At 46.9% G+C, this 18,037-nt stretch overlaps 1 protein-coding gene across 1 annotated transcript; it reads left to right on the plus strand.

The window, feature by feature from the left end:
- Positions 1–694: 694 nt before the first annotated feature.
- Positions 695–4,680, plus strand: LOC119362406 (actin-related protein 2/3 complex subunit 5A-like). The gene is made up of 5 exons (XM_037627620.1): positions 695–917; positions 2,635–2,781; positions 2,860–2,932; positions 3,028–3,128; positions 4,232–4,680. The coding sequence occupies exons 2-5, from the start codon at positions 2,684–2,686 to the stop codon at positions 4,365–4,367; spliced, it is 408 nt and encodes a 135-aa protein (XP_037483517.1). The 5' UTR covers positions 695–917; positions 2,635–2,683; the 3' UTR covers positions 4,368–4,680.
- Positions 4,681–18,037: the final 13,357 nt, after the last annotated feature.

The raw sequence follows: 18,037 nt of genomic DNA on the forward strand, positions 1-18,037 counted from the left end.
CGGGTTTATTTGTTTTTATTTATTTTTCTTGTTTCTTTTCTTTTCCCAACACATATAGATTTTTTCAGTAAACATTGTTGTGGAACATTTTTCAAATAAAAGTTGTTTTTTCCAATGGCACTAAGAATTTTCTTTAAACTATGTGAATATTCTTGTTACATTGTATAAACATTTTCTTTTCAATTTTATGTACATTTTTTGGTTGTTACTAAACTTATTTTTTAAGTCACGCAAACCTTTTACTACATTTTATAGTTGTTTACTTAAATTCACGAATATTTTTTTAAATGTCTTAACTTTTTTTAAATTCCACAAACATTTTTTTGTTAAACAGTACTAATATTGTATAAAAGTTGCAGATTTTTTTACATCATAAGACATTTTTTAAAATGCATGATGAACACTTTGAAAATTTAATATTTTTTTTAGTTATATGTGTTTTAGATTATTTTTTAAGTATGAACAAAAATGAAAAAAGAACTAACGAACCAAAGAAACAAACGAAACAAAGCAAAGTGGGCTGGCCGAATATAGCGGTTCCTAGTGAGAGCAGTGGCTATTCGGTTCGGTGTCGCGCGAGGCGAGATATAGCCGGGCGCGTCTCTGCCCGTACTGCTTCCAGGCCGGCTGGTCCACCAAGGCCCAAGCGAGAAATTACTCCTTTTCTCTACCGTGACGTGGTCGTCCGTTCGGGGCTCGCGCCGGAGAGAGAGAGAGAGAGAGAGAGAGAGGCACTCAGGCATCCCGATCCCCTTTCCCCTTGGTCGTCTTCCACTCCTCCGGCGGACATCGAGCGCTTCCGCGGCAGCCGTCGTCGCACCTCCGGCAAGCAGGCGCAACCAGGGCGGAGGTGATTGACGGCTGGGGCTCGTCGGGTTCGATTCGCCCGTCGGAAGCGAGAGGGAGCGAGATCTCAGGTGAGTACCACGCCGCTCACGCGCCGCTCTCAGCTTCTGTTCTCGTTGGGGGAAGGGAGGAGGATTTCAGGATGCAAGTCGACACGGCCGCCGCGCGTCCGCCAGATTCCGCAACGTCCGCTATTGCTAATCGCATGATTCGCGGCTGCCCGCGTCCGCCACTTCATCTCTCCGCGGTGCCTGCAATTCTATGCTGCTGCTACGTATATACTGTAGATGGGATCAAATGAAACACGGGCTCTTCTACTTAAACACTCCAAGATGGGATCAAATGGAGCCTGTGTGCCACACAAGTAGATGGGATACCATTTAAATAGGAGTAGATCGCAAGCCTGCTACTGCTGTTAAGATTGTGCATTTCATTCAAATTCAGATCCGTTTGGCCTGCTACTGCTGTTAAGATTGTGCATTTCATTCAAATTCAGATCCGTTTGGCCGGATCTTTTCTAAATAGCAGCAACAAATGGAAACGATAACCACATTTAAAAAGTCTGAATACTACAATGACACCAATGCTGCAAACACTGCGTCCAAGTGACCTTCAGATTTCAGGACATGCCAATATACTTGCGAATAGAGAAAGCACTAGTATAAGTGAGCAAATCTCCAGCTAAAAATCCTAGTCTGGCAACATCTTGAAGCAATGTGCTTCAGCCTTTTCTGAGTTTCTGCTGAACTTTACGATGAACGACAGGGAGCTCAAAATTTAGTCCTGAACTTTTCCGAGTCCACGGCAGCTGCTCTGATGACCGGTCCTGAACACTAGAACAAAGTTTCAGCAATTCACTTTATATCTTATCAAGCTTTTTCATGCCGATCATTTGTTCAAATATTAAACATGCAGCTGGCAAACATGCGGACATGCACTTGTACTGAACTGAGACATGCAGCTAGCTTGCACATGTTACCAGCCAAAGACCAAAGTCTATATCCTGAGTAATAATATCCTGTATAGATTAGTACTAATAGTCTTTAAGAATTCAGAATGATGGTTATATAAGAATTAAGAGTAGCATGTATTACTACTAAAAATGAAAGGGATTTGGTTTGGTTTTTTAACTAAAACAAGCAGGTAAAGCAGAATGGGGGCTTTTGTATCTATTACTAACTTAGATTTCCTGGAGCTGCCACTTGCTCTTTGTTGCTAATAAAAGGTTTTGACTAGACACAGTTTCCTATCTCTGGGCTGCTAGAAAAAAACATGGTTCCAGCAGGATGAAATCTTTTTCCATCTACAGTATATACGTCTTGGCCATGTCCTGAAATTACACTATATACGTCTTTTTCCAGGATGAAATCCTTTTCTTGTTCGTCTGCAATGGAATTTTTTGTCAACGGGGCTATGTTAGTTTTTCACATCATCAGTAGTTTTTGTACATCCAAAAGAGGCGCCAAAAACTGTGCCAACTGTAATTCCCCACTATGGGATGCATAGGTTTCATACATCCCAAGCTGTGTAGGAATGGTTCTACTGTCATGTTTCCATATTCTTTGTGTTTGCCTCGCGATGTAATTTTATCCATGGATTTGTTAGTGTTGTTGATCATGAGTAGTTTTAGTTGGTTTTCTTTTTCCCCCTCGTGATGGAATTTTATCCATGGTTTCTTTAGTGTTGTTAATCATGAGTAGTTTTATACTTCCAAAAGAGGTGTCGAAGTAGTTCTAGTTAGTTTCCCTATAACATAACACTCACACACAAGTCGACTCCTTCCTACAGGTCCAACCAGAAAACCTAACACCGCCTCGCCCTCCTGGTGGCCGGCGAGATGGCGTCAGCAGCCTACCTCGAGACGGAGGAGAACCTGGAGGCCCTCATCAGCCGCATCGAGCAGAAGTCCCGCAAGATCGAGACCCTCCTCAAGCAGTAAGCTTCCCTCCCCTCCCTCTCCCTTCCCGATTCCTCCGCTGTATGCTGATTGATTATGCTGTGCGGCGCGGGCAGGTCGAAGCCGGTGGAAGCCCTCAAGACGGCGCTCGAGGGGTCGCCCCTCAAGACCCGCGACGAGCGATGCAAGGTTTGGTTCTCTGTCAGCGCTCCTTGTCTCGTTTCTGCCATGGAACGTCTTCAAAATCACGTAATAAACATGCTGGTTTCTTCATCTTGTTGCAGTCGGCGAACTGGATCGTGGTGCACCGCGCCATGATGGCGATCAGGGACATCGACGGCATGTTCAACTCACTGGATACCGAGTACTACGACATCCTCATGAAGTGAGACTCGTCCCCTTCCCTTCCCTAATTCCCTTTCTTGCTGCCAACATCCAACTGCTTTAATCGAGTCAGTGTAAATTGCTGTATGCAACATTTGAGTGTAGGGCTGCTGTTTGGAATTCGGATGGTGTTGATCAGTAGTTTCTAGTTCAGCCTCCCAAGTACTATGCGGTAACAGCACAGCATTTTGCTGGTTTGGTCTTCCTGGACAGTATTGCGGCAGCCATTGCCTCACATATTCTTTTCACGACTTCTGCTTTTTCATGCGCCATTTGTGTTTTGCATTCCAAAATGTGTCACTGTAACATAGAGTTTTTCTGTTTCATTACCTTCAGATGAAGTTAGTGTCGACCAGACCACTACCACAAGTATTAGCTCACTTAGCATTTCAAGACAACCGAACCACACAGATCATTGATAGCTCTTGCAATAAATGAAACGGCATTTGTCAGGGTGCATGCACATCCATGATGTTGGTCATTGTGTTTGCAAATGTCTGATCCATGATGGAAATATGTCCGAATCATTGTTTGATGTGACGTAGAGTTCATTTGGAGTGTATTTACACAATTCAAATAGAGGTGGAAGCAATCGAATGAAACATAGGTAGGCAGTTTTTAGGTATGCTGTTGGAGGAGAACAAAAAAGGCTTCGATTCTCTGAATCTTCTCTCTCCTATCTAAAACTGATTTTAGGTAACGAAATTCGGGCAATGCTATTGGAGATGCTCTACAGCACTACTTTATGTCGGCTGTTTTCACCTCAGAGTGCGTGCTGAACCATCATTGTTTGAACATGATACCGGTATATAGTCTTCCGCCCTTTCGCTCGAAGGCGTAGGTAGCCACTCCTTATGTCCCTTTTAATTTCTCATGTTTGGTGGAATTTTTAACACCGTTCTCCTTTGGTTTGTGTGGTTCACTTACTTCGCAATACAATAATTTCCTCAAAGGCTCCAGTTTGTTTAACCATCTCTAATATTGTTGCCCGTTTATGATTCTGGGGCCATTCCCTCTCAATCTTTCCTCTGCAGACTTGCAGTGTAAGTCAAATTTTATGGAAACGACCATCTAATCTGCATATGTTTTCTCTCTGCAATGTAGATACCTGTACAGAGGTTTGTCCACTGGTGACCGGCCGACGTGTGACCAGTGCCTCAAAATCCATGAGAAACTGACGGAGAGAGCTGGCTTAGGATGCATACTGCGGTCACTCGCCGACACTGTAAACACTGTGTGAGCCTCCTTCGTCTTCATCAAGGGTCTATGCTGTGAAGATCTTGTCAGGTCGAATTAGTTGTATGGACTTTATAAATGCTGAAGATGATTGTTTTGACCCCTTGTATTTGCAGTTTGGCAGCTTCGTAGCTGGATAGAGCATTTTTGCATTGTGGCTTATTTGCAGCTAGTTTGGTTAGTTGCATCTTGATTACAAGATTGGAGTTTTAGATCCTTTTTTCTGGCATGTAAACTCAATCAGCCCAACTCAAAGGCTGAGCGTGCAGAAGAATCGTTCAGTATATGTGTGTAGTATAGTAACCTATGATCGCGTCCATGATTCTGCTGTGCGTTTTGCCAGGCAACCAATCGCGGGATTCATTCATGCGACGAGATTATCTCCCGCGACTGGACGGCCGCGGGAAAGCCGTCACTTGAAGCTGGCCCAAGTGTCAGAAAAATCATGGTAGCAAGTAGCAACTGAGCACTACTTATAATCTGCCTATGGGAATCGACTCAATCGGGTCACTGTTAAACATCGACAACAAGCTCGACAGAAAATATGTCGAGGAGGCGAGGAGGACCTACGAGCGTAGGGAAAGCAAGTCGGGGCGAGGCCGAAAAACACGACAACCACGACGGGTGGCACTAAGACATGGCTTGGTAGGGAGCAGGGCCATCTTCAGACATTTGGGGCCTCAGGATGAAATGCAAAATGAGGCCCTAACTTAAAAATATATGGCTAATACAACTAAAGTATACTTTCACTTAATTCAATTTCTTGATTATGTGTTATTTCATACGTACAATTTAAAAATACATCAATTATGAAATTTAAAGTACTGGAGGTACTGCTAAAGCAATAAACTAACATCATGTTCTACTGAAAAGCATCAGGACATGAATTCTTGGTTTATCAAGATAAGAGAACAGAAGAATGCCGAACCATGAAACATGTATGAACAACTATCTATGAATCTTGTATGAGCAACTATCCTCAAAATAGTTCTATCTGAAACAATCAAAGAAATGCATGGTCGATTGATGATTTGAGAACAAATACATGATAGATGGACAAACGTCATCATGGTAATTACACAAATACATGATAGATGGACAAATGTCATCATGGTAATGAGAAATGCATGATCGATTGATGAATAATGAATAGAAAGATGATTCAATGGAGGTTTGATGCACAAAGTCAGGACTGCCCTGCGGATCTTCCCTGAAGACCTGATAGTGTAACTACAACATTACTAGTACATGTTCAACGGGGAAGCAATTCTGAAAACCAAAATTTAAGACTACGTCACAGTTTAAGTTTAGCGTGGTGCGAAAAAGACAAGTAATTCAATCATGGTTAACTAATTAATTATTGATAGGAGCAGAGTAGGAACTACATGAAGTTACCTACAGTGATACATGCATCATCGAGAGGCCTAAACTTGGGGCGGCCAAAGAAGGCACATATTAGAGAAAAGTGTTGCACGACGATATTGTCATCCAGTGGCGCGATCGAGGCGAATTGCTGAATTGGGGTTGCGCTACGCTTCGGCGCTGTCGTCATCCGGTGGCACGAGGCGACAACTGGATTGTGGTTGTGTTGTGCTTCGGCGCCGGACGACGACAGTGCCGAAGCATAGTACAACCCCAATCCAGCAAGCAGGTAAGCTGGCCCTTTTTCATCCTGACATAAAACTGCAATTTTGGGGGGCCTGGGTGGTCGCCAACTTTGCCCCCCCCTGTCGACGGCCCTAAGGAGATGAAGGAAATATGCCCTAGAGGCAATAATAAAGTTATTATTTATTTCCTTATATCATGATAAATATTTATTATTCATGCTAGAATTATATTAACCGGAAACATAATACATGTGTGAATACATAGACAAACATAGTGTCACTAGTATGCCTCTACTTGACTAGCTCGTTTATCAAAGATGGTTATGTTTCCTAGCCATGGACAAAAGAGTTGTCATTTGATTAACGGGATCACATCATTAGGAGAATGATGTGATTGACATGACCCATTCCGTTAGCTTAGCACTTGATCGTTTAGTATGTTGCTATTGCTTTCTTCATGACTTATACATGTTCCTATGACTATGAGATTATGCAACTCCCGTTTACCGGAGGAACACTTTGTGTGCTACCAAACGTCACAACATAACTGGGTGATTATAAAGGAGCTCTACAGGTGTCTCCGAAGGTACATGTTGGGTTGACATATTTCAAGATTAGGATTTGTCACTCCGATTGTCGAAGAGGTATCTCTGGGCCCTCTCGGTAATGCACATCACTATAAGCCTTGCAAGCAATGTAGCTAATGAGTTAGTTACGAAATGATGCATTACGTAACGAGTAAAGAGACTTGCTGGTAACGAGATTGAACTAGGTATTGGATACCGACGATCGAATCTCGGGCAAGTAACATACCGATGACAAAGGGAACAACGTATGTTGTTATGCGGTTTGACCGATAAAGATCTTCGTAGAATATGGGGGAGCCAATATGAGCATCCAGGTTCCGCTATTGGTTATTGACCGGAAACGTGTCTCGGTCATGTCTACATAGTTCTCGAACCCGTAGGGTCCGCACGCTTAAGGTTTCGATGACAGTTATATTATGAGTTTATGAGTTTTGATGTACCGAAGGAGTTCAGAGTCTCGGATGAGATCGGGGACATGACGAGGAGTCTCGAAATGGTCGAGACGTAAAGATCGATATATTGGACGACTATATTCGGACATCGGAAAGGTTTCGAGTGATTCGGGTATTTTTCGGAGTACCGGAGAGTTACGGGAATACGTATTGGGCCTTATTAGGCCATACGGGAAAGAAGGTGGCCGCACCCCTCCCCTTGGTCTGGTCCGAATTGGACTAGGGAAGGGAGGCGCCCCCTTCCTTCCTTCTCCTTTTCCCTTCCTCTTTTTCTATTCCATATGGGAGGTGGAATCCTACTAGGACTAGGGAGTCCTAGTAGGACTCCACACTTGGTGCGCCCCCTCCTAGGGCCGGCCTCCTCCTCCCTTGCTCCTTTATATACGGGGACAGGGGGCACCCCGTAGGCACACAAGTTGATCTTCGTGGTCGTTCCTTAGCCGTGTGCGGTGCCCCCCTCCACCATATTCCACCTCGGTCATATCGTTGCGGTGTTTAGGCGAAGCCCTGCATCGGTAGAACATCATCATCGTCACCACGCCGTCGTGCTGACGGAACTCATCCCCGACACCCTGCTGGATCGGAGTCCGGGGATCGTCATCGAGCTGAACGTGTGCTGAACTCGGAGGTGCCGTACGTTCGGTGCTTGGATCGGTCGGATCGTGAAGACGTACGACTACATCAACCGTGTTGTCATAACGGTTCCGCTTACGGTCTACGAGGGTACATGGACAATACTCTCCCCTCTCGTTGCTATGCATCACCATGATCTTGCATGTGCGTAGGAAAATTTTGAAATTACTACGTTCCCCAACAGTGGCATCCGAGCCTAGGTTTTATGCGTTGATGTTATATGCACGAGTAGAACACAAGTGAGTTGTGGGCGATACAAGTCATACTGCTTACCAGCATGTCATACTTTGGTTCGGCGGTATTGTTGGATGAAGCGGCCCGGACCGACATTACGCGTACCCCTTACACGAGACTGGTTCTACCGACGTGCTTTGCACACAGGTGGCTGGCGGGTGTCAGTTTCTCCAACTTTAGTTGAACCGAGTGTGGCTACGCCCGGTCCTTGAGAAGGTTAAAACAACACTAACTTGACAAACTATCGTTGTAGTTTTGATGCGTAGGTAAGAACGGTTCTTGCTCAGCCCATAGCAGCCACGTAAAACTTGCAACAACAAAGTAGAGGATGTCTAACGTGTTTTTGCAGGGCATGTTGTGATGTGATATGGTCAAGACGTGATGAGATATAAGTTGTTGTATGAGATGATCATGTTTTGTTGAAGTTATCGGCAACTGGCAGAAGCCCTATGGTTGTCTCTTTGTTGTATAAGATGCAAGTGCCAAATAATTGCTTTACTTTATCGCTATACGATAGCAATAGTTGCAAGAGCAATAGTTGGCGAGACAACCATGTGACGACACATTGATATAGATCAAGATGATGAATATCATGGTGTCGTGCCGGTGACGATATAGATCATGACAGTACTTTGGAGATGGAGATCAAAGGCGCAAGATGATCATGGCCATATCATGTCACATATTTTGATTGCATATGATGTTTATCTGTTATACATCTTATTTTGCTTAGTTCGGCGGTAGCATTTTAAGATGATCTCTCACTAATTATCAAGAAGTGTTCTCCCTGAGTATGCACCGTTGCGAAAGTTCTTCGTGCTAAGACACCACGTGATGATTGGGTGTGATAGGCTCTATGTTCAAATACAACGGGTGCAAAACAGTTGCACACGCGGAATACTCAGGTTAAACTTGACGAGCCTAGCATATAACAGATATGGCCTCGGAACACAGAGACCGAAAGGTCGAGCGTGAATCATATAGTAGATATGATCAACATAGTGATGTTCACCATTGAAACTACTCCATCTCATGTGATGATCGGACATGGTTTAGTTGATTTGGATCACGTGATCACTTAGAAGATTAGAGGGATGTCTATCTAAGTGGGAGTTCTTAAGTAATATGATTAATTGAACATTAATTTCTCATGAACTTAGTCCTGGTAGTATTTTGCAAATTATGTTGTAGATCAATAGCTCGCGTTGTTGCTTCCCTATGTTTTATATGTGTTCCTAGAGAAAACTAAGTTGAAAGATGTTAGTAGCAATGATGCGGATTCAATCCGTGATCTGAGGATTATCCTCGTTGCTGCACAGAAAAATTATGTCCTCGATACACCGCTAGGTGACAAACCTATTGCAGGAGCAGATGCAGACGTTATGAACGTTTGGTTAGCTCAATGTGATGACTACTTGATAGTTTAGTGCACCATGCTTAACAGCTTAGAATCGGGACTTCAAAGACGTTTTTGAATGTCATGGACCATATGAGATGTTCCAGGAGTTGAAGTTAATATTTCAAGCAAATACCCGAGTTAAGAGATATGAAGTCTCCAACAAGTTCTATAGCTAAAAAAGATGGAGGAGAATTGCTCAACTAGTGAGCAAGTGCTTAGATTGTTTGAGTACTAACAATTGCTTGAATCAAGTGGGAGTTAATCTTCCAGATAAGATAGTGATTGGCAGAGTTCTCTAGTCACCATCACCAAGTTACTGGAACTTCGTGATGAACTATAATGCAAGGGATGATGAAAATGATTCCCGAGCTCTTCGTGATGCTGAAATCGACGAAGGTAGAAATCAATAAAAGAGCATCAAGTGTTGATGATTGACAAGATCACTAGTTTCAAGAAAAGGGCAAAGGGAAAGAAAGGGAACTTCAAGTAGAATGACAAGCAAGTTGTCAGTCCCGCGAAGAAGCCCAAAGCTGGACCAAAGCCTGAAACTGAGTGATTATACTGCAAAGGAAATGGTCACTAGAAGCGGAAATGCCCTGAATATTTGGTGGATAAGAAGGATGGCAAAGTGAACAAGGGTATATTTGATATACATGTTATTGATGTGTACTTTACTAGTGTTTATAGTAGCCCCTGAGTATTTGATACTTGTTCGGTTGTTATATATTAGTAACTCGAAACATGAGTTACAGAATAAACAAAGACTAGTTGAAGGGGAAGTGACGATGAGTGTTGGAAGTGGTTCCAAGATTGATATGATCATCATCGCACACTCCTTATACTTTCGGGATTAGTGTTAAACCTAATTAAATGTTATTTGGCGTTTGCGTTGAGCATGAATATGATTTGATCATGTCTATTGCGATACGGTTATTCATTTAAAGTCAGAGAATAATTGTTGTTCTGTTTACATGAATAAAACCTTCAATGGTCATACACCCAATGAAAATAGTTTGTTGGATCTCGATCGTAGTAATACACATATTCATAATATTGATGCCAAAAGATGCAAAGTTGATAATGATAGTGCAACTTATTTGTGGCACTGCTGTTTGGGTCATATCGGTGTAAAGCGCATGAAGAAACTCCATAAAGATGGATTTTTGGAATCTCTTGGTTATGAATCATTTGATGCTTGCGAACCGTGCCTTTTGGGCAAGATGACTAAAACTCCGTTCTCCGGAACAATGGAACGAGCTACTAACTTGATGGAAATAATACATACCGATGTATACGCTCCAATGAGTGTTGATGCTCGTGGCGGGTATCGTTATTTTTTGACCTTCACAAGATGAATTGAGCAGATATGAGAATATCTACTTAATAAAGCACAAGTCTGAAACATTTGAAAAGTTCAAAGAATTTCAGAGTGAAGTGGAGAATGATCGTAACAAGAAAATAAAGTTTCTGCAATTTGATCGCGGAGACAAATATTTGAGTTATGAGTTTGGTCTTCAATTAAAACAATGCGGAATAGTTTCACAAACTCATGCCACCTAGAACACCACAGTTTAATGGTGTGTCCGAACATCATAACAGTACTTTATTGGATATAGTGTAATCTATGATGTCTCTTACCGATTTACCACTATCGTTTTGGGGTTATGCATTAAAGACAACTGCATTCACTTTAAATAGGGCACCATCAAAATCCGTTGAGACGACGCATTATAAACTATGGTTTAGCAAGAAACCAAACTTGTCATTTCTTAAAGTTTGGGGCTGCGATGCTTAGGTGAAAAAGTTTCAACCTGATAAGCTCGAACCCAAATCGGAGAAGTGCGTCTTCATAGAATACCCAAAGGAAACTGTTGGGTACACCTTCTATTACAGATCCAAAGGCAATATATTCGTTGCTAAAATGGATCCTTTCTAGAGAAGGAGTTTATCTCGAAAGAAGTGAATGGGAGGAAAGTAGAGCTTGATAAGGTAATTGTACCTTCTCCCGAATTGGAAAGTAGTTAATCACAAAAATCGGTTCCAGTGATTCCTACACTAATTAGTGAGGAAGCTAATGATGATGATCATGAAATTTCAGATCAAGTTACTACCGAACCTCGTAGGTCTTCCAGAGTAAGATCCGCACCAGAGTGGTACGGTAATCCTGTTCTGGAAGTCATGTTGCTAGACCATGATGAACCTACGAACTATGAGGAAGCGATGATGAACCCAGATTCCACGAAATGGCTTGAGGCCATAAAATCTGAGATAGGATCCATGTATGAGAACAAAGTATGGACTTTGGTTGACTTACTCGATGATCAGTGAGGGAGTCCTGGACTAGGGGGTGTCCGGATAGCCGAACTATCATCATCGGCCGGACTCCAAGACTATGAAGATACAAGATTGAAGACTTCGTCCCGTGTCCGGATGGGACTTTCCTTGGCGTGGAAGGCAAGCTTGGCGATACAGATATGTAGATCTCCTACCATTGTAACCGACTCTGTGTAACCCTAGCCCTCTCCGGTGTCTATATAAACCGGATGGCTTTAGTCCGTAGGATGAACAACAATCATACCATAGGCTAGCTTCTAGGGTTTAGCCTCCTTGATCTCGTGGTAGATCTACTCTTGTAACACACATCATCAATATTAATCAAGCAGGACGTAGGGTTTTACCTCCATCAAGAGGGCCCGAACCTGGGTAAAACATCGTGTCCCTTGTCTCCTGTTACCATCCGCCTAGACGCACAGTTCGGGACCCCCTACCCGAGATCCGCCAGTTTTGACACCGACATTGGTGCTTTCATTGAGAGTTCCTCTGTGTCGTCACCGATAGTCTCGATGGCTTCTTCGATCATCATCAATGATGCAGTCCAGGGTGAGACCTTCCTCCCCGGACAGATCTTCGTATTCAGCGGCTTTGCACTGCGGGCCAATTCGCTTGGCCATCTGGAGCAGATCGAAAGCTACGCTCCTGGCCGTCAGGTCAAATTTGGAAGTTTGAACTTCACGGCTGACATCCGCGGGGACTTGATCTTCGATGGATTCGAGCCACAGCCAAGCGCGCCGCGCTATCACGACGGGCATGATTTAGCTCTGCAGCCGGACAGTACCCTGGAGGCCGCACTCGAGCCCGCTCCGATCTTCAATTTGGAGCCGGCTGCGCAGATCGAGGACGGATGGTTAGACACCGCCTCGGAGGCTGCAACCTCTACGGCGATAGAGCCGAACACTGACCTTGTCCCTCATGAAGCTCGTGACTCCGAGGTGAGGGACTCCTTGCCGGACTCCGAACCTCCTGCACCCCCTCCAATCGAATCCGATTGGGCGCCGGTCATGGAGTTCACCGCTGTGGATATCTTTCAACACTCACCTTTCGGCGACATCTTGAGTTCGCTAAAGTATCTCTCGTTATCAGGAGAGCCCTGGCCGGACTGCGGTCAGGATGGTTGGGATGCGGACGACGAAGAAATTCAAAGCCCACCCACCACCCACTTAGTAGCCACTGTCGACGATCTAACCGACATGCTAGACTACGACTCCGAAGACATCGACGGTATGGACGACGATGCCGGAGACGACCAAGAACCAGCGCCTACCGGGCACTGGAAAGCCACCTCATCATATGACATATACATGGTGGATATCCCAAAGGATGGGAATGGCGAAGGAACAGCGGAGGATGACCCCTCCAAGAAACAGCCCAAGCGCCGGCGTCAGCGGCGCCGCTCTAAATCCCGCCATAGCAAGAATGAAGATTCTGGCACCGGAGATAATAACACCCCAGACAGTGCCGAAGACAACCCACTCCATCAAGATTCAGCACAGGAGGACGGAGACGCCAGCCCTCATGAGAGAGCGGCAGAAGAAGAGGTAGAGGATTATATGCCTCCCTCCGGAGACGAGGCAAGCCTCGACGATGACGAATTCGTCGTTCCTGAGGATCCCTTCGAACAAGAGCGTTTTAAACGCAGGCTTATGGCCACGGCAAACAACCTCAAGAAAAAGCAGCAACAGCTTAGAGCTGATCAAGATCTGCTAGCCGACAGATGGACTGAAGTCCTCGCGGCCGAAGAGCATGAGCTCGAACGCCCCTCCAAAAGCTACCCTAAACGCAAGCTGCTCCCCCGATTAGAGGAGGAGGCGTATGAACCCGCATCACCAGCAGGCAATACGGCTGACCGACCACCCCGTGGTCGCGACAGAGAGGCCTCTAGGCCCTTCACTAGAACCGTACCCCGGCATCGCTCGAAAAGCACAAGGCCACAGGGGAACGCTCCAGACTTGCGAGATATATTGGAGGATAAGGCAAGACAAGCAAGATCGATCTATGGATCGCGTGGGCGCCCCATGATACGTGACGACAACCGTCGCGCCGGACACAGTAAGTCCGGTCGGGCCGAACAAAATAGACAAAGCTCTTTGGAGCTCCGTCATGATATCGCCCAGTACAGAGGCGCCGCACACCCACTATGCTTCACAGATGAAGTAATGGATCATCAAATCCCCGAAGGGTTTAAACCCGTGAATATTGAATCTTACGATGGCACAACAGACCCCGCGGTTTGGATCGAAGACTATCTCCTTTACATCCACATGGCCCGCGGTGACGATCTTCACGCCATCAAATATCTCCCACTCAAGCTTAAAGGACCAGCCCGACATTGGCTTAACAGCTTGCCAGCGGAGTCAATTGGGAGTTGGGAAGATCTGGAGGCCGCATTCCTCGATAACTTCCAAGGCACGTATGTGCGACCACCAGACGCTGATGACCTAAGCCATATAATTCAGCAGCCAGACGAATCGGCCAGACAATTCTGGACACGGTTCTTAACCAAGAAAAACCAAATCGTCGACTGTCCGGATGCGGAGGCCCTCACGGCCTTCAAGCATAACATCCGCGACGAGTGGCTTGCCCGGCACCTGGGACAGGAAAAACCGAAATCCATGGCAGCCCTCACATCACTCATGACCCGCTTCTGCGCGGGTGAGGACAGCTAGCTAGCACGCAGCAACAACCTCAGCAAAAATTCTGGCAGTCTGGATATCAAGGACCATAATGGCAGGTCGCATCGCAACAAAAACAAACGCCGCATTAACAGCAACAATAGTGAGGATACGACAGTCAATGCCGGATTCAGAGGCTCTAAACCCGGTCAGCGGAAAAAGCCATTCAAAAGAACTACTCCGGGTCCGTCCAATTTGGACCGAATACTCGACCGCTCGTGCCAGATACACGGCACCCCCAAAAAGCCAGCCAACCACACCAACAGGGACTGTTGGGTATTCAAGCAGGCAGGCAAGTTAATTGCCGAAAACAACGACAAGGGGCTGCATAGCGATGACGAGGAAGAGACCCGATCGCCGAACAATAAAGGACAGAAGGGTTTCCCCCCACAAGTGCGGACGGTGAACATGATATACGCAACACACATACCCAAAAGGGAGCGGAAGTGTCGGTGTCAAAACCGGCGGATCTCGGGTAGGGGGTCCCGAACTGTGCGTCTAGGCGGATGGTAACAGGAAACGAGGGACACGATGTTTTTACCCAGGTTCAGGCCCTCTTGATGGAGGTAAAACCCTACGTCCTGCTTGATTAATATTGATGATGTGGGTTACAAGAGTAGATCTACCACGAGATCAAGGAGGCTAAACCCTAGAAGCTAGCCTATGGTATGATTGTTGTCCGTCCTATGGACTACAGCCATCCAGTTTATATAGACACCGGAGAGGGCTAGGGTTACACAGAGTCGGTTACAAAGGTAGGAGATCTACATATTTGTATCGCCAAGCTTGCCTTCCACGCCAAGGAAAGTCCCATCCGGACACGGGACGAAGTCTTCAATCTTGTATCTTCATAGTCTGGGAGTCCGGCCGATGATGATAGTTCGGCTATCCGGACACCCCCTAGTCCGGAACTCCCTCAGTAGCCCCTGAACCAGGCTTCAATGACGACGAGTCCGGCGCGCATATTGTCTTGGGCATTGCAAGGCGGGTTCTTCCTCCGAATAATTTATAGAAGATTGTGAACACCAGGATAGTGTCCGGCTCTGCAAAAATAAATTCCACATACCACCGTAGAGAGAATAATATTACACAAGATCAATCTGCTGACGTATTCTGTGGCGTGACGTCACACCACTTCCAAGCCTTTACTCGAATTGTTTTTATTGTTCCACCTCAGCGCATTTAGTGAGGCGGTTTCCTTGGCACGTCTTGTCGAAGCAGAGATCGTGTTCCCCTTATTCCGGGATTCCCATCAATACGGACGTGGGTAACCCAACCGCGCCATTGATTGTGACGCTTGGGAGATAAGCGAGTTTTACCAGGCCGGTGGGGACGCATGTTTCTGTCCGCCCATATAAGGGGATAAAGATCCAACCCTTTTACATGCGCCTTCTTCCTCCTTGGCTTATCCATCTCTGCAAACCCGAGCTCCAGCGCCCAAGCCCGCACATCTCACCTCAACATTCTCCAACTATGTCCGGAGCGGGAGGCAAGTGGATGGCCTCCTCCGTCATGGAGGGGCAGATCCAGAAGCTGCACGACGCCGGATACTTGTCCAGCGACATCGCGCATCGGCTCCCCGACGAGGGAGAGCTCATCCCCACCCCTAGGCCCCATGAGAGGGTAGTGTTTCTTCCCCATTTCCTCCGCGGACTGGGCTTCCCACTTCATCCCTTCGTCCGGGGGCTCATGTTCTACTACAGCCTGGATTTCCATGATCTGGCCCTGAATTTCATCCTCAACATCTCGGCGTTTATCGTCGTGTGCGAGGCCTTCCTCTGCATCCAGCCCCACTTCGGCTTGTGGCTCAAGACCTTCAGTGTCAAGCTGAAGGTTGTGAAGGGAAGCCAAGCGGAGTGCGGAGGCTCCATGGTGGGCAGATGTCCCACGTTACGTGGCTGGAAGGCACTTTCGTGGAAACCATCAAGGGGTGGCAATCGGGGTGGTTCTACATCACCGAGCCGCGTGACGCCGATTGGGCAGTGGCCCCTGAATTCAGATCCGGCATCCCTACACGGCTCACCTCCTGGAAAGAGAGTGGCCTGATCTAGGGGAATTCGGAGGAGCTGACCGGACTCCAAGCCTGTATCCAGAAGCTGGTGGACAAGAAGCTCAAGCTTGTCAACGTAGTCCAGGTCATGCTCATCCGCCGGATTCTCCCGTGCCAACGACGGGGCTTCAACATGTGGGAGTTCGATCTGGTGCAACACCAGACCCTGAGCGGGCTATTCGACACCACGTATGAAGATGTCTGGAAGGTGCTGTTCAAGGGCGCCGAAGCTCCCGCATCCGCTACCGAAGATCGCGGATTCCGCTCGCAGCATCCGGCTGACGAGGTAAGTGATTTTGCCACTTGTTTTTCATAGTTTGACTCTATGCGAGATCTAAACTCCCTTTACCTTTGACAGGACTGGCTAGCGAAGGCGGAATGGACTATCTGTCCGGCCCTATTGCTAGAGGACCCAGCGGACGCCCGCCTGACGGGGCTGCTGGCTCCGGCACCCCACGTGGTGCCGGAGAAGAAGGCTAAGAAGAAGGCCACGGGGACCCGTAAGAGTTCCCGTTTTCAAGTGCTATCGGATGATGAATCCGAGGCCGACTCCTCCCACCAAGGCGAGGAGGAGAAGAAAGCCTCTCCCCAAGCGGGGGGAGGGAAGAAAAGGAAGGCCTCCCCAACAAGGGAGGCCGAAGGGTCCAAGAAGGGAAAAACTCTTCCCCCGAACTGTTCCGCCCACGCCAGTGACGACGACGAGGACTGGCCTCCAAGGGCCAAGCCTCTGGCGAGATCGTAAGTATCCGGACTCCCGAATAACTTCAAGGTTTTCATTTTCCGCCACATTATGTCTTTCTAATGCCGCATACATCCCTGCAGTCCGCCTAAGGATGATCTCCCCACTTCGTCGAGCGGGTCCTTAGGGGCGTCGGATATGGATTCTCTTCCGACTGCCTCCACCCCCCATGACGCGGACGATGCCGAGGTGGGATCCCAGGAAGGGACCCACCAGGAGGAGAGGGCCCCGGAGATGTCACAGGACAACCTCCCGGACTTTGCACCGGACTCAGCCCCGGAACCCACAGTGGCTCCGGAGTCCGGTGGGCGACCCCTTCGTAAGAAGGGCAAGACCGCGACGCCGGCTGCCTCCGTCCAACCAGAGGTGCCGGATAATTTGCTGGAGGCGCTCAACGGCGCCTCCATCGAAGAGGAACACCGCACTGTTATGAGTGCGGTGATTCAGAAGGTTCAGCTCGCCAAGAGCAGGCTGACCAAAGCCTGCAGCAGCCTTCTAACAGGCTTTGAGGTAAGAATTTCAATATATGTAAAATGGTACCGCATAGACAGTAGCCCCTGATGCTCGGTTCGGTGTTCGGAAAGAAAAGCCGTACTGAGGATCTTTAGAAAGATAAACGCAGGAGTCATGAAAATATGTCAATATGGGATTGCAGGCTGTGCTGCTGACCTCCGCCGCACTGACTGCGGAGGTCAATATTTTGAAGGAAAACCTCGAGCGGTCCGAGAACGAGCTCGGCCGTGCCAAGAAGCAGCTCGAGGAAAAAGAAGGTGAGTAATATCTTATGAAAATTGTACCTTACAGAAAATGATTTGGTTGCAAGAAAAATGACAAGGATAACTTGGGTATTGCAGGGGCCACTAACGAGGTGGCGACCCTGAAGGAGGCGGTGGCCGCGGCCGAACGCAATGTGGCCACGGAGCGCACTGAGCGAGAGAAACAGGAGGCGCGGGTGGCGGATGTA

The sequence above is a fragment of the Triticum dicoccoides genome, chromosome 2B (genome assembly GCF_002162155.2).
Source record: "Triticum dicoccoides isolate Atlit2015 ecotype Zavitan chromosome 2B, WEW_v2.0, whole genome shotgun sequence".
Lineage (NCBI taxonomy): Eukaryota > Viridiplantae > Streptophyta > Magnoliopsida > Poales > Poaceae > Triticum > Triticum dicoccoides.

Coding starts and splice junctions, on each gene's coding strand:
- LOC119362406 (XM_037627620.1), top strand. CDS start 2,684: ATGGCGTCAGCAGCCTACCTCGAGACGGAGGAGAACCTGGAGGCCCTC. Junction 2,782..2,859: donor ATCGAGACCCTCCTCAAGCA/GTAAGCTTCCCT, acceptor CGGCGCGGGCAG/GTCGAAGCCGGTGGAAGCCC. Junction 3,129..4,231: donor TACTACGACATCCTCATGAA/GTGAGACTCGTC, acceptor TCTGCAATGTAG/ATACCTGTACAGAGGTTTGT.